General features: G+C 42.4%; 1 protein-coding gene across 2 annotated transcripts in view; it reads left to right on the top strand.

Moving 5' to 3' along the window:
• ren (renin) overlaps nucleotides 1–15,445 on the top strand; it is a 47,128-nt gene extending 31,683 nt beyond the window's left edge. The window contains exons 8-9 of one of the 2 annotated variants that reach the window (XM_043716428.1): nucleotides 11,418–11,516; nucleotides 13,750–15,445. In XM_043716428.1, the coding sequence (XP_043572363.1) occupies nucleotides 11,418–11,516; nucleotides 13,750–13,911 (261 nt within the window). In that variant the 3' untranslated portion in view covers nucleotides 13,912–15,445. The remainder of the gene's footprint in view (nucleotides 1–11,417; nucleotides 11,517–13,749) is intronic. The other variant, XM_043716429.1, reaches the window with a different exon arrangement.
• The last annotated feature ends 1,191 nt before the right edge of the window (nucleotides 15,446–16,636 follow it).

The following is a 16,636-nucleotide window of genomic DNA, read 5'->3' as shown; positions in this document are numbered from 1 at the left end:
GAAAAGCTATTCCCAGATTAAAGTCTTATCAATTGTGAAAGAAGATGGCTATGGTTGTTGCAGGTCAAACAACTTGGTCACAAGGCAGCACTGCAAGAGTTCTTCAGAGTAATGTCCTCGGTGAAGCAAGTGAATCTTCAGTTGCTTCATAATGACCTTCCCTCCATCATAAGGTCCAAAGTGAAACTGTTTGTCGTGCTCAGTGCTCAGCATTATTCACAACTCCTCAGACACTGAACCAGTTCATTAGATCATTTGCAGTGAGGCCTAGATGACATGGGTTGATAAGTGGTAAGTGATACTCATGCCACAGAAGTGCAATGTGCATCTCCAACAAGAGATTGTCCAACAATTGCCCCTTTAAATTCAATGGCATTGCCATCACAGAATCTCTGACCATCAACAACATTCCATTAACCAGAAACAGAACTGGACCAGCCACAGAAATCATATAGCTACAAAGGCAGATTAGAAGCGAGGAATGTTGAGGCGAGTAACTGATCTCTTCACTTCCCTGAGCCTGCCCACCACACAGGAGGGTGATGAAATATTCTCCATTGACCTGGACGGGTGCAGCTCCAACAATACTCAAGAAGCTCAACACCATCCAGGACAAAGTTAAAAATCTCACAACACCAGATTATTGTCCAACAGGTTTATTTGAAGCACTAGCTCTCAGAGCACTTCCAAATAAACTTATTGGACTATAAGCTGGTGTTGTGTGAGTTTTCACTTTGTCCACTCCGGTCCAACACCAGCTCCTCCACATCATGGCTACCATCCAGGACAAAGCAGTCCACTTGATTGGCACCGCATCCACAAACATTCACCACCTCCACCACCCAACGCTCAGTAGTAGCAGTGTGTAGCACCTACAAGATGCACTACAGAAATTCATCAAGGCTCCATCAAAAGCACCTTCCAAACCCTTGACCACTGTCACCCAGGATGAGGGCAACAAATTCACTGGAACACCATCCCAGCTGCAAACTCTCCTCCAAATCATCCAACATCCTGAATGGGAATTGTGTATTGTTCCTTCACTGACTCAAAACCCAAGAATTCCCTTCCTAAGAGTTAGTGATGGCACAGTGGCTCAGTAGTTAGCACTGCTGCCTCATAGCAACAGGAACCTGTGTTTGATTCCAGCCTCGGGTCACTGTCTGTGTGGAGCTTGTACATGCTGCCCGTGTCTGTGTGGGTTTCGTCCGGGTGCTCCAGTTTACTCCCAAAGATGTACAGGGCAGGTGAATTGGCCAGGTTCAAACTGCCCGTAGTGTTCAGGGATGTGTAGGTTAGGTGCTTGAGTTAGGGGTAAATGTAGGGGAATGGATCTGGGTGGGATACTCTTCAGAGGGTTGGTGTGGACTTGTTAGGCCAATGGGCCTGTTTTCACACTGTAGGGATTCTAATTCAGTGTGGATTAATTATGACCACAGCAGTAGCTGAAGGCAGTTCACCATCACCTTCATAAAGTTAGTTAGGGATGGGCAATAAATGTTGGGCTGGACAGTGCAACTCAACACAAATGAATAAAGAAAAACACTCTTGCTGTTTGTGGGGGCTTGCTGTGCACAAACTACACCTCCTACATTACAGCAACGATTACACTTCACATGCATTCAGTCACAGCAGTGAACTGGCTTGGAACATCCTGAGACTGTCAAAGACGTGAGATGAAATTCCATGTCTGTTTGAGACCATAAATAAATTGATCAATCTGCATTGGATTGTTGATTGATCAGAATTGTTTTAAGCTGTGTGTGGCTGTGGAGAGTATGATCTCATCCAGTCGCCCTTCCTCCATAACATCCAGCCATCAGTGAAGTCCTCGTCCAGATACCTCGCTGTGTACATGTCTCTCCTCTCTACAAAAGCCAGGCACTTTGGCTTTACCCACACCCTTCCACCCATCTTCTCCCTCCTACCCTAGAGCATACTGGTTAAGCTGAAGCGAATGGTGCTATCTTTGAGAGACAGGACCCAGTATCCATGGAAAACCAAAGCTCGACCATTTATATGGAAACCTGTTCTTTGCTTCCACATTACTTTGGGGGCGTTAAGACATGGTCAGTGAATGCTGGCTTTGTCCGTGATGACCACATCCAGTGGATGAATAAATAGAAGGGACCTAAAGTGGTTTTGACTCTAGCAGAGAATGTTGCTGAGATCAGGAAAGCACTGTCCAAAGTTGCAGGGGGATGACGGAAAAACAGGGCTTTTCACGAGAAAATAGTTCTGACAAGAGCTGGCACACATACAATAGACTGAATGGCCTCCTCCTGCGCTGGATGATTGTATGGTTAGAACTACCATTAAGCAATGAAGGCATCTCTGAGGAAGAGATTTGCTAGGGAACAGTCTATTGTGAGGAAATAAACTATTGCTTCCAGATCAACCGATTGCTAAGACAATAACAATTCACGTGGCAGGGATAACATGGATTCCAGGCTGGTATGGTCATTGCCAGTGCAGAGATAATCCAGCAATGAGTCATTGTGTTGAGTGAGTAATCAACAGAATTATACCATTGTTAATAAATGAACACATCACTGGGCCCTGACCTCACCCTCAGTGAAAATGAAATCACCATTTATTTGTTTTTATTAAGGCAGTGTTTGTGGCAAACCTCACCACTAGGTGGGGCAATGCCTGTCCCTCCACAATATTGGAGTGCTTTCTTCAAATTTAACCCCTGTGGAGTGTCACAGTTTTATTACTAAGTGAGAGACCAATAGCTCAATGTTTTATTACAACATAATCCATGAACTGAGGTCAATGAAAAACTAACATGCTTGAAACTTTGAATTTTTAGACCCAAATAGCATTCAGCATTGAAGTATGCAGTGCAACGCAGCATAAACTTAACATCAGTCAACCTATTCAGCAATGCTTTGGCTGCTCTTTTTGTTTTGAAAGATGCACTAATTTATTCCCCCATTTTATTATTCATTCATGGGATGAGGGATTGGTCAGTGTTTATTGTCCATCCCAGAGGCGGGTTAGGAGTCAACCCCATTGCAGTGAGTCTGGAATTACATGTAGGAGGAGAAAGTGAGGTCTGCAGATGCTGGAGATCAAAGTTGAAACTTTATTGCTGGAACAGCACAGCAGGTCAGGCAGCATCCAGGGAACAGGAGATTCGACGTTTCGGGCACAGGCCCTTCTTCAGGAATTCCTGAAGAAGGGCCTGTGCCCAAAACGTCGAATCTCCTGTTCCCTGGATGCTGCCTGACCTGCTGTGCTGTTCCAGCAATAAAGTTTCAACCTGGAATTACATGTAGGCCAGTACAGGTAAGGACAGCAGTTTCCTTCCCTAAAGGACATTAGTGAACCAGATGTGCTTTTCCTGGCAATTGACAATGATGCATAGTCATCAACAGAGTCTTAATTCCAGATTTTTATTGAATTCAAATTTCACCACCTGCCGTGGTGGGATTCAAACCCAGGTCCCCAGAACATTACCTGGGTCTCTGGATTAACAGCCCACTGATAATACCACTATGTCAACACCTTTCTGACGACTATTTCACCCCTCCCCCTGACAATCTGACCACTTAAAAAATGTTTTTTTTATTCAGTCACAGGACGTGGGCATCACTGGCTAGGCCTGAATTTATTCCCCATCCCTAACTGGCAGTTAAGAGTCGGCCACTTTGCTCTGGGTCTGGAGTCAGATGTAGGCAGACCAGGTAAGGATGGCAGTTTCCGCAAGGGCATTAGTGAACCAGATGAGTCTTTCTGTCAATCAGCAATGGATTCGTGGTCATCGTTGGACCCTGAATTCCAGACTTTTAATTGAATCCAAATTTCACCATGTTTGGATTGTAAACCCAGGTACCAGATCAGCACTGTGGTCTCAGGATCAATAGTCTACTGATAATACCACTGAGCCATTGCGTCTATAAGCACTGTCCGCTGGGGAAGTGCAATAAAGGAAGGATAGGCAGAAAGGAGGGGCACTAATCTGAAATGGACTTGGAGAGGGAGACAATGCACTCCAGCTCCCTGTGGTATCCACCTCACTCCAAACGCCTTAAGATTATTGGTGGAACTGAACTGAAATTCTTAGCTCCGCAGGAGGGTCACCGGCCTCAAAGCATTAACCCTATTTTCTCTCCACAGATGCTGCCAGACTTGCTGAGTCCCTCCAGCAATTTCTGTTCTTTTTCTCAAACTTCTAGCATTTGTGGTTCTTTGATTTATTTATTTATCTCAATGTGCCAATTCAAGGATGTTGGGAATGATAAAATAATGGCCATCTGACTGTTACAAGGTGATGACCCTTGCTGATGAACCTGTGTGACAGTGGGTTGGGACTGTGGTGATGGATTGGTTGCAGTGAGGGGGGTTTTGGTGAAAAAAAAACCTTCAGGAATCAGCCCAATCAGAATTGGCTCCTCGATTTCTGACTATTGCAGATAACTGAATAAGTTGGGCAGGTGTAGAAGACACATTTTAAAATCATTAGAAGACACAAACTTAATGTTCAAGCAAACCTATTTCTGATCCTAAGAGTCTAACTGGGAAGAGTTTCATTAATTCTTACTGTTCTTCTTGCTTAAAATGTCATGTTGCAATTGGCCAAGTTGGCAATTGAATTTGGGATCGTGAGGCAGCAAGAGACTAGGCAAACATTTGAAGTACCACAGTGTGAGCTTTTTCACTTCCTTTTATTAATGACTTGAACCTAAGGGATGTATGGTGGCTGAATGGTTAGCACTACTTGCCTTGCAGCATTGGGAACCCTGGTTTGATTCTACCCTTGGGTGACTATCTGTGTGGGTTTCCTCCCACAGTGCAAAGATGTGCAGGTTAGGTGGATTGGCCATGCTAAATTGCCCATAATGATCAGGGATTTGCAGTCTGGATGGGTTAGCCATGGGTATTGCAGGGTTATAAGGATAGGAGTGTGGGTGGGATGGTCTTTGGAGGGTTAATATAAGCTAAATGTCCTGCTTCCACAGTGTAGGGATTCTATGATATGTAGGTGCATTAACTTGATAAATACCTGAGCTGAGAAAGAATAGATGGATATGTTGGAAGTGTTAGAATCCCAGTTGATGGTTTTACTGGCCAAGGCAGATCTCAGAGTGAAACATGGCTTGATAGATTATGTTTATTCTTGTTTACTTAGTTAATGTGATGGTTTCCAAAACTGTAGATTTTCTTCAGCAGAAGTTTATTTTATAAAAGAAAAATAGAAAACACAAGCTCCTTAAAAAAAAAGTTACAATGATCTTAAAATGCATTGCTGAACAAAAATTCAACTGATTGGGGTGGCATGGTGGCTCAGTGGTTAGCACTGCTACCTCACAGCACCAGGGACCTGGGTTTGATTCCAGCCTCACGTGTCTGTCTGTGTGGAGTCTGTATGTTCTCCCTATGTCTATGTGGTTTCCTCCCAGAATCCAAAAATGTACAGGTTAGGTGAATTGGCCATGCTAAATTACCCATAGTGTTCAGGAAGGTCTAGGTTAGGTGCATTAGACAGGGGTAAATGTAGAGTAATAAGGGAACAGGTCTGGGTGGGTTACTCTTCGGAGAGCCAATGTGGATTTGCTGGGCTAAAGGGCTTGTTTCCACACTATAGGGAATCTATCTGTCACATAGACTTGAGTCCAGAGAAATTATATCCTATCTCAACTCTTTAATTTTTTACTTAACTGTCTCTTTCTAATTTACTTTGCCATGGACTGTTTGGTGAGTTCTTTCTAAGTCAGCAAAATGAAACCCTTCACTGTAGAGACCAGCACCCAGCTGCCTTTATTTTGAAATCCAAATTCCAAAACTATGTATAAATGGTAGCCATGACGTGAAGGTGCCAGTGTTGGACTGGGATTGACAAAGTCAGAAGTCTCACAACCAGGTGCTCTTAAAGCTTGAGATTTAAAATAAACCTGTTGGACTATAACCTGGTGTAGTATGACTTCTGACTATGTATAAATGAGAGACCTTTCAAAACAACAGGCAGAGATGGGAGGAGGCTTGTGTAGAGCATAAATACCAGCATGAACCACTTGGGCTAAATGGCCTGTTTTTAATGACGTATGTTCTCTGTAACCTATGTAAGACTGATCTTCGAAGTGGCCCTCATTTAAGACATCTATTGATTTTTAAAAATTTTCCGAGAGAAGCTATACACTTCCCACACCTCATGGTCATATAAAACCCATCACCATCGTTACTGTTGTTTAGTCAAAGTAGTTGCAAGTGGAGAGTCTATTTTACTGAGCTGTAATTGAATCGTCTACTTAAATAATATATGATGCTGTGCGTTTATTTCCCAGGGCTCAGACACATTTATTGGCCCTTAAGCAGTTTAAAGAACAGAATGTTACCTTTGAACTTTTTGTCCTTTTGGTTTGTGATACCACACAATTTATTATTGTACAGCTTATCAAGAACCAATGGGTACATTCCCCGGTGGTTCAGTCAATCACTGACCCAAAAACAAAGGTCAAGAGTCAGTGCTTCTCTGAGAACCCACTGCTCAGCATTCTCATAAGGAATGGTTGAGGTGAATAGCGATGATGTTTAGGGAACTGTAGGTACGAGAAGGAATAAGAGGTATGCTAATAAGCCTAGATGAAAAGGGAAGGGTGAGATCATGACTGTAGGCTAGCACAAATAATGCATTGATTAAAGTCAAAGATTGGGAGGATATATTAATCTTAATATGTAAATATGACGGTCAGATTTAAATGAGTGTCCCCCTATTCTATAATTCTGCTCCCATTTCTAAATTCACAAGAATCAGCCTAACGAATCTCTTTTGAACTGACTCCAATGTCAGTACATTCTTTCTCAAATACTGGGACCAAAACTGGACATAGTACTCCACATCACACCCTTTACAATTGTAAGAAGACTTCTCTATTTTTAAATTCCAACCTCCTGGCAGTAAAGAGCAAAATTCAATTTCGATTCTTAACTACTAATTGCATTTGCCTGCTAACTTCACAGTTGATGCACAAGAACGAGATCCTTCTGAGCTACACTTTATTTGGAGTCTCTCTCCATTTAAATAATAGAATGCCCTTTGATTCTTCCAACAAAAGTGCATGACCTCACACTTACCTACATGACCTACATTTACCAAGTTTTTGCCCTTTCACTTGACCCCTAGAACCTCATGGTTTTCATTGTCGCTTATCACAGAATCATAGAGCCATAGAGATGTACAGCATAGAAACAGACCCTTCGGCCCAATCCGTCCATGCCGACCAGATATCCCAACCCAATCTAGTCGCACCTGCCAGCACTTCGCCCTTATCCCTCCAAACCCTTGCTATTCATATACCCATTCAGATGCCTTTTAAATGTTGCAATTGCACCAGCCTCTGCATGAAGAAGTTGCACCCCAGGTTTCTTTTATATCTTTCCCCTCTCACCCTAAACCAATGCCCTCTAGTTCTGGACTCCTCCACTGCAGGGAAAAGACTTTGTCTATTTATCCTATCCATGCTCCTCATAATTTTGTAAACCTCTATAAGGTCACCCCTCAGCCTCCAACGCTCCAGGGAAAACAGCCCCAGCCTGTTCAGCCTCTCCCTGTAGCTCAAATCCTCCAACCCTGGCAACATCCTTGTAAATCTTTTCTGAACCCTTTCAAGTTTCACAACATGTTTCTGATAGGAAGAAGACCAGTATTGCATGCAATATTCCAACAGTGGCCTAACCAATGTCTTGTACAACCACAACATGACCTCCCAAATCTTGACAAATAAAGGAAAGCATACCAAACGCCTTCTTGATTATCCTATCTACCTGCGACTCTACTTTCAAGGAGCTATGAACCTGCACTCCAAGGTCTCTTTGTTCAGCAACACTCCCTAGAACCTTATCATTAAGTGTATAAGTCCTGCTAAGATTTGCTTTCCCAAAATATAGCACCTTGTATTTATCTAAATTAAACTCTATTTGCCACTTCTCAACCATTGGCTCATCTAATCAAGATCCAGTTGTAATCTGAAGTAGTCTTCTTTGCTGTCCGCTACGCCTCCAATTTTGGTGTCATCTACTAACCTACTAACTGTGGATCCTATGTTCACATTCAGATTGTTTATATAAATGACGAAAAGTAATGGACCCAGCACCGATCCTTGTGGCACTCCACTGGTCACAGGCACCTAAAAGCCTTTCCTTTCACCCTAAACAGGAATATACTTTCTCTGGACTGTCATTATCTCATTTCTGAAGGCTACCCATTTTCCAGCCGTCACTTCACTTGCGAACATCTGCCCCCAATCAGCTTTCGAAAGGTCTTGCCGAATACCGTCAAAATTGGCCTTTCTCCAATTTAGAACTTCAGCTTTTAGATCTGGTCTATCCTTTTCTATCACTATTTTAAAATTAATTATGGTCGCTGGCCCCGAAGTACTCCCCCACTGACAGCTCAGTCATTTGCCCTGCCTTATCTCCCAAGAGTAGGTCAAGGTTTGCATCTTCTGTCGTAGATACATCCACACACTGAATCAGAAAATTGTCATGTACACACTTAACAAATTCCTCTCCATATAAACCCTTAACGCTATGGCAGTCCCAGTCTATGTTTGGAGAGTTAAAATCCCCTACCACGACCACCCTATTATTCTTACAGATAACTGAAATCTTCTTACAAATTTGTTTCTCAATTTCTCGCTCCTCTTACCTCTTTTTGTAGCACCAGACAGGATTTGTAAATTACTACCAGGGCCCATGATATTCCTCCCTTGTTTCCCTCAATGGCACCCAGGGGGCAATATGCTATCTTGGTGTCACATCTACAGGCACAGACTCAGCTGGCTACTCCCCTCATTAATGAACGCCTTGTCACTATTGCCCTTTCATAGTTCTTCCTACCAGTCTCAGTAGCTGGGCCATCTGTAGTGCCACAGTCTTGACTCTAGCTGGTCTCCACCCAGGAACCAACATTCTTGCCATTTTCCAATGTCAAGAAATGTTTTGCAACAGGAGATTCCCTCACTAGCTGCCTGGAGCCCTCCCTCCCTCATGCAGTAACTCACCTCCAGGTGCCTGCACCTAGTTAAGATGTGTGTTGACACCACACCCTGAAACAAACTATCTACGACTGCCTCAGCCTCGTGACCGCACCATAGCAGCCCCCAGCTCCTCCTCCACCCCCAAAACCTGGAGCTCAAATTGCACAAGCCACAGGCACCTCCTGCTCCAAGCCACCAGTGCCACCTAGGATTTCCCACATAGCGCAGGATGTTCAGACCATAGGCGTCAGATCCCTAGCTGCAGTGTCAGCAGTTTTCATGCGGCTTGTGGCATTGTGGTGTCCAGCCCAATTCAAGTCAACACGTTAACTCTGACTAACTGCTGACTCTGCAGGGCATGTGTTTTCGAGCCTCTCTTGGCCTCTCATTCAAACAGAAGCAGCTTGAAAGCAGTGGGTCTTACAGCAATAAGTGATGTTGTGGAGGTGCCAGTGTTGAACTGCAGTGGACAAAGTTAAAAATCATACGACACCAGGTTATAGTCCAACAAATTTATTTGGAAGCACTAGCTTTCGGAGCAGTGCTCCTTCATCAAGCAGCCAGCAGGACAAGATCATAGGACACAGAATTTATAGTAAAAGATTATAGTGTCATACAACTGAAATGATGCATTAGACAAACCTAGGTGGCTGTTATGTCTTTAATTTACAAAGACAGGGAGCAACAACAGGGAATCTGGTAATGTGAGAAGAGAATTGATAGGAGAGAATTTATAAAACTGTCTCTGTATTGAAACTATGAAGAATTAGAGGACCTTAATCAAAAACTAAGGACATTAGAACAACTTGAATAATGAGTTTTTAAGGTTCAACCATTATTAGCTTCAAATGAGGCAATCTTATGGCGCACTGTCAGTCATTTCTACATCTGAGCCAGATGTTCTGGCTTCAAGTATCATTCCTGGACTTGATGACAACAGAAAGTGGAAATGGATGTAGGTTTGCTCACTGAGCTGGAAGGTTCATTTCCAGACGTTTCATCACCTTACTAGGTAACATCTTCAGTGGGCCTCTGGGTGAAGCACTATTGATGGTTCCTGCTTCTATTGATATGTTTGAGTTTCTTTGGGTCGGTGATGTCATTTCCTATGGTGATGTCATTTCCTGTGGTGATGTCATTTCCTGTTCTTTTTCTCAGGGGGTGGTGGATGGACTGGTAGATTAACTCAACCGGAACTCTATCAACAACCACAAGTTAGACCCCATCTACCACCCCTTGAGAAAAAGAACAGGTAATGACATCACCACAGGAAATGGCATCACCAACCCAAAGAAACCCAAACATATAAATAATAAGCAGGAATCACCAGTAGTGCTTCTCCTGGAGGCTCATTGAAGATGTTACCTAGTTATGGTGACAAAATTTCTGGAAATGAACCTTCCAGCTCAGCAAGCAAACCTACATCCAGAACCTCAACCTGAGCTACAAATCTTCTCAAAACTTACGAAGAAAGTGGGAATGTCAATTCTCAGAATGGAGAGCAGAAATTGTTAGAGGCAACTTGAGCAGTGTCGGTGAAGAGGGAATTAGAGTTACCATTTCATGTCTACTGAGTAGACTCAGAACATCAACTCTATTTTCATCATCGAATTCCTATTGTGTGGAAACAGGCCATTTGGCCCAACAAGTCCATTGAAACCCTCCAAAGAGTAACCCATTCCCTTAACTAATGCACCTAACCTACATACTCCTAAACATTGTGGACAATTTAGCGTGACCAATCCACCCCCCCAGCCTGCACATTTTTGGATTGAGGGAGGAAACCAGAGTACCCGGAGGAAACCCAAGCAGGCAAGGGAATAATTTGCAAACTCCCCACAGACAGTTGCCCGAGGCTGGAATCGTACCTGGGTCCCTGGGTACCGTGAGGCAGCAGTGATAACCACTGGCCACATCACTGCACAGTTATTACCAGACCTGCAGAGTTTCTCCAATAATTTCTGTTTTTGTTTCAAGTCTTCAGCATTGGCCGTTCTTTCTTTTATTTGTATTATTGTAGAAGTAGAGGAGCTTGTTGGTCAGCAGAACCAAACCTCGCGAACTTAAAAGATCTACATGTAGATTGTCGTCACAAGAATACTCCTCATTTTCAGGGAGTATGATAACTTGTACAATAGATTTTCACCCACTGTTGCTGCATTTAATTGGTGATGTACTGATTTCTTAATTAATGGAGAAGGTTGAGATCAATCTAAAAGCAGGATGGAAATCTAAGTATGTCATGATTGAAATTATTTGGAGACTTGGGTATTAAATTTTGCTAAAGGGAGACTGGAAGTGTAAGATTTTTGTCTTGCTCTCATCAGAACTAGGATGCAAATAACAGACTTTTAAAAAGAGGCACCAATTTTTGATATCATGATTGGCTTAATCTTATTGTTCTGGTCACTGCCTTTTTCACCTCACATGTAGTACATCGTGAACTGTGACAAAATCCATCTATTGCCTCACATTTCTTTCAACATGGGAGGGAGGACCTATTTATTAAAGGGTGAAGACTACATTATGAAGGTGAGTTTTAATTATATTGTACATGAATATTTCAGTGTGTGAGTATATCTATGTCTGAGTATATACATCTGGATATGTAAATCTCTTTGTGGATTCACATATGTGTATGTATATGTCTCTATGTGTGTATGTTTATATCTGTGAGGGGTATGTGTATCTCTGGGTGTATAAATGTATGTTTGTGTGTGTATGAGGGTTTGCTTGTTCACATGTGTATGCAGATGCGCGTGTGTCTTGTGTGTCCATGTGAACCTCTTTGAGTTTTTTTGTATATGTACGCATTTGTACATGTGCGCGTTTGTATATGAGCATATATTTGTGTGTGAGGAACAGCAGTCAGGGAGAGGTTGCTGAGCTCAGTGGAACTTAAGGCTTGTACTGTATTTGCTTCAGTGCAAGAAGTATAAGGGATAAGACAGTCTGATCAGTAAGTTTGCAGATGACACCAAAATCGTTGGAGTTGCAGATAGTGAAAAAGACTGGCAAAAAATGCAGTGGGATATAGATGGATTGTAGATTTGGTCAGATAAGTGGCAGATGGAGTTTAATGCTGACAAATGTAAGGTGATGCATTTTGGAAGATCAAAGTCAGGTGCAAATTATACAATAAATAGCAGAACCCTTAAGAGCACTGATATACATAGGGATCTGGGTGTACAGGACCACTGATCCCTGAATGTGGCAACACAGGTGGATAAGGTAGTCAAGAAAGCATACAGCACACTTATCTTTATCAGGTGGGGCATTGAATACAAAAGTTGCAAATTATGTTACAGCTGTACAAAGCTTTAGTTAACATTCCAAATTATTGTGTGCAGGTTTGGCTGTCACACTACCAGGAGGACACGGATGCTTTGGAGAGGGTACAGAGAAGGTTTACCAGGATGTTGCCTGGTCTGGAGGGTTTTAGTTATGAGGAGAGGTGAGATTATTTTCACTGAAAAGGTAACGGCTGAGGGGCGACCTGATAGAGCTCTACAAAATTATGAGAAGCATAGATAGGGTGGATAGTCAGAGGCTTTTTCCTAGGGTGGAAAGATCAACTAGAAGAGGGCACAGGTTCAAGGTGAGAGGGGGAAAATTTAGGGAAGAAGTGTGGGGAAAATTGTTCACACAGAGGGTGGTGAGTGCCTGGAATATACAGCCAGTGGAGGCGGTGGAAGCAGGTACGTTAGCAAAGCTTAGGGTGTGTCTTGATGGACACATGAATGGGAGACGAACAGAGAGATAGAAACCGCATATGGGCAATAAGTAGCAGGTCTAAATAAGGATCAGAATTGATGTAGGGGTGGTCTGAAGGGCCTGTTTCTCTGCTAGATTGTTCTTTGCTCTTTATCAACGTACTTGTGTGTGTGCATGCATTTATGCTCTGACCATTTTACTGATGTTGGGACTCCTGATCAGTTAGGGTGAGCTGAGTCCCATGTATATAAGTAGGTAATTCCAAGGAAGTTCTATTGTCCTCATGCAAATAATGAGAAATGGGACAAGACCCCTTGGTTAATCCAACCTTCCCACGCAATTGTGATATCCTGCACATAAACAGGATATCTACTCGGAGAGGTGAAAAATCAGATTAAAATCCCAGGTCAATGTTCCAGATAAAAGATGCAGGGGATACCTCTCCCAAACATCTGATCCAAGAGTTGACTCTGGCCCTTAATTGTGAAGGGCTGTGACCTTGTGGAAGAGATGATGCTTCTCGCCAATCAGAAACACATCACCCTCTTGTCATTGACCTTTCCATCCTGGGAAAAAGCCTCTGACTAGCCACCTTATCTATATAATGGTAGCCTGTACTATCCCTACAGAAAGAAGCACAAGCTGACATTGAATATAGATCTGATTATACAACCTCAAATTTGCTTTGATGTACCTTAGTGCCTTCAATGAAATCATAAATCCATGCTTCTATTCAGAAAACTGTAAAGGACTGATTTATTAGCATAGATGGAAGCCTTGGGCAAATTCCTGGCATTGAGATTGTAATGCTTTAGTACATGTTTAAAGTCAGTTAACTTTAGCAGTTCTGCTAAACATGGGAATGTCATGTGCCATGCTGTTGTTTGTGATGGGGGGATTGGTGGGCTAGCGGGAAGTTACTACACATTTTGTACAAATTTTCTGCTGTAATTAAGAAGAATGAAAGGAAAGAAAAAAAGCCCATCTGTTTGAGTCTTTTAGTTAGATCAAAGAGACACAAGGACTGATCTATGTTCCTTGATTTTTACAGGAATCCCAGTTTGGGGAAGACGTCTGCACACTTACTTTTTCTGGACTCGATATCCCCCCGCCTGCTGGCCCTGTCTGGATCCTGGGTGCCAACTTTATTGGTCGATATTACACTGAATTTGATTACAAGAACAACAGGATAGGTTTCGCCACTGCGATCTGAACCAGACATGTGCCAGGCTGCTTGAGTTAAGCTTTGAAGAACATGGATCACTCCACCGTTATGGCAACCCTTTCCAGCACAATGGTTTCCTTTTGACTTGGGCTCCATCTGACCAGATTAGCGGCTTTTATATCAGGAATCTTATTGTTACTGATATTGGCACTGGTGTTGTCTAGAATTGTCAAATTAGAACACCTGCAGCACAAATGGGATAAAGGAAAAACCAATCTGCTCCTTCCACAGGCGAGCATAGTCTATGTTATCATTCTTCCCCTTTCACTACATCTTTACACAAGCTTTGGCTCTATATTCTTCAATACCTATAGCTTGCAAAATGCTACACCTTCAGCACCTTTTCTGTGGAGATATATCCTTCCTGACTTCTCACCTGAATGGCTTTATTCTGGCTTTTACAGTTAAGACCCATTTTCTTAGTTTCCCTCAACAATGGGGGAAAAAAAGTTTCTCTCTGTTCTCTAGATTCTTTTCAAAATACTTAATATCTACAACGGGAAAGTTCTACAAAGAAGCAAAGTCATCAAATATTCAACCATCTCCCCTCACACAACCCTTTCAAAGTGGATGGGCTATTGCCCCCCCCCGGACATTACTTTTGCCTTCCTCCAACACAAAAAATATTGCATCCCGTTACTTCGGTGTGTAAAAAGTCATCCAAACATACAACATTGACATGGGAGTATTCTTGTGACACAGTGAGTAATGTCCCTACTTTCTGGGACAGAAGATCCTGATTCCAGTTACACCTGCCCCGGACATATGTCATGATGTATCAGAACAAGTTGATTTTAAGTATGTACAAAATGGACGAACCAGAAAGTGTCCCTCAAGGGGAGGCAGTGATACAGTGGTAATGTCACATGACTCATAATACAAAACTCTAGGCCAATGCCCTCGTGATATGGGTTTGAATCCGATTATGGAATTTTGGTGGAAATTATTTCCAATAAAAATCTGGAATGAAGAGATGGCTTAATGATACACATGTCACTACTGTCAATTGTAGTAAAAACCCACCTGGTGCACTAACGGAAGGAAATTTGCCATCCTCACATGATCTGGCCTACATGTGGCTCCAGACCTGCATCAATGTAGTCAATTCTTAACTTGATAAATGCCCTCATCCTGTGAACAAGTAAAAGAAACCTGGTTCATTAAACCAGTCTCCACATGGAGTCTTTGATTAATTATGTTCTTTTAGTTGTTGTCTCAATCTCAATTAAGCATGTATCAAGCTCCCTTCCCAATGCATGAATCATGTTTACCTCAACTGCTTTTGCTAAGCAAAGCATCCATTCAAACTTGTATTCAAACTATAGTTTCAACAAATTCAATGGAGAGTAATATTGTACATGTTATCGAGATCTCTCTTTGGCAGCCTTGATATAATCTGATATAGTAGTTGCTAAATTGGCTGGCTATTGATGCCAAACATGAAATATCAATAATGCAAGAATTTCTCCTTTTATTAAATTGACAAATGGTCTAACTTGAATAAAACAAGATTCATTCTCTTTGTGCATATTCTAGGCGAGGCAGAACATTTTCCATTTCTGTCTTCACAAAGGAAGGGACTGTTATGGGATTACATTGAAAGAGGAGAGGATGTATATGGACAAAATAGCACTAGATGGAGAAAACATATTTTAAAAAGGTTATCATTTCTGAAAGTTACCAGCAGATAGAATACATCATAGAATGCCAAAAAGAATAAATAACAGAGATGTTCATAGGCTATCAGTCTTGATTGGATGGTAGATTAGCACTGGAGGATTGCTAATATTATATAGTGTACAACAGGCCTGTCAGGTTCACATTAGTGGTGGGGAGGTCATTGGAATCCATTACCAGGGACAAAGTAAATTTTCCAATTGGGAAGGCATGGGTTAATCAAAAATGCAGATGAGAAAGAGGTATTGGTGTCTATAACATAAATTCTTAAAAGTGGGAGGATGTGCATTTAAGGTGGTTAAAATAGGGTTGCTGTGTTTATAAATAGAGGAATACAGTATAGAAGCAAAGAGATTGCGCTGGAATGTATTATTAATCTCTGGATACATCTCAGTTGATGTATTGTGAATAGAACATAAAACATAGAACAATACAGCACAGAACAGGCCTTTCGGCCCACGATGTTGTGCCGAACATTTGTCCTAGCTTAAGCACCCATCCATGTACCTATCCAATTGCTGCTTAAAGGTCACCAAAGATTCTGACTCTACCACTCCCACAGGCAGCGCATACCATGCCCCCACCACTCTCTGGGTAAAGAACCCACCCCTGACATCTCCCCTATACCTTCCACCCTTCACCTTAAATTTATATTCCCTGCGTACTCTGTTGTACGCAGGGAAAAAGTCTCTGACTGTCTACTCTATCTATTCCTCTGATCATCTTATAAACCTCTACCAAGTCAAATCCCTCTGCTAATGAACGCTAATACACCATAGGCCTTCTTACAAGCTCTATCCACCTGAGTGGCAACTTTCAAATTTCTATGAACATAGACCCCAAGATCCCTCTGCTACCGTTAACCCTGTATTCCGCATTCTTGTTTGTCTTTCCAAAATGGACAACCTCACACTTGGCAGGGTTGAACTCCATCTGCCACTCCTCGGCCCAGCTCTGCATCATATCTAAGTCCCTCTGCTGCCGACAACAGCCCTCCTCACTGTCCACCACTCCACCTATCTTCGTCTCATCTGCA

This window comes from Chiloscyllium plagiosum, chromosome 26 (genome assembly GCF_004010195.1).
Source record: "Chiloscyllium plagiosum isolate BGI_BamShark_2017 chromosome 26, ASM401019v2, whole genome shotgun sequence".
Classification (NCBI taxonomy): Eukaryota; Metazoa; Chordata; class Chondrichthyes; order Orectolobiformes; family Hemiscylliidae; genus Chiloscyllium; species Chiloscyllium plagiosum.
This window is presented reverse-complemented; position numbering and strand designations above follow the sequence as displayed.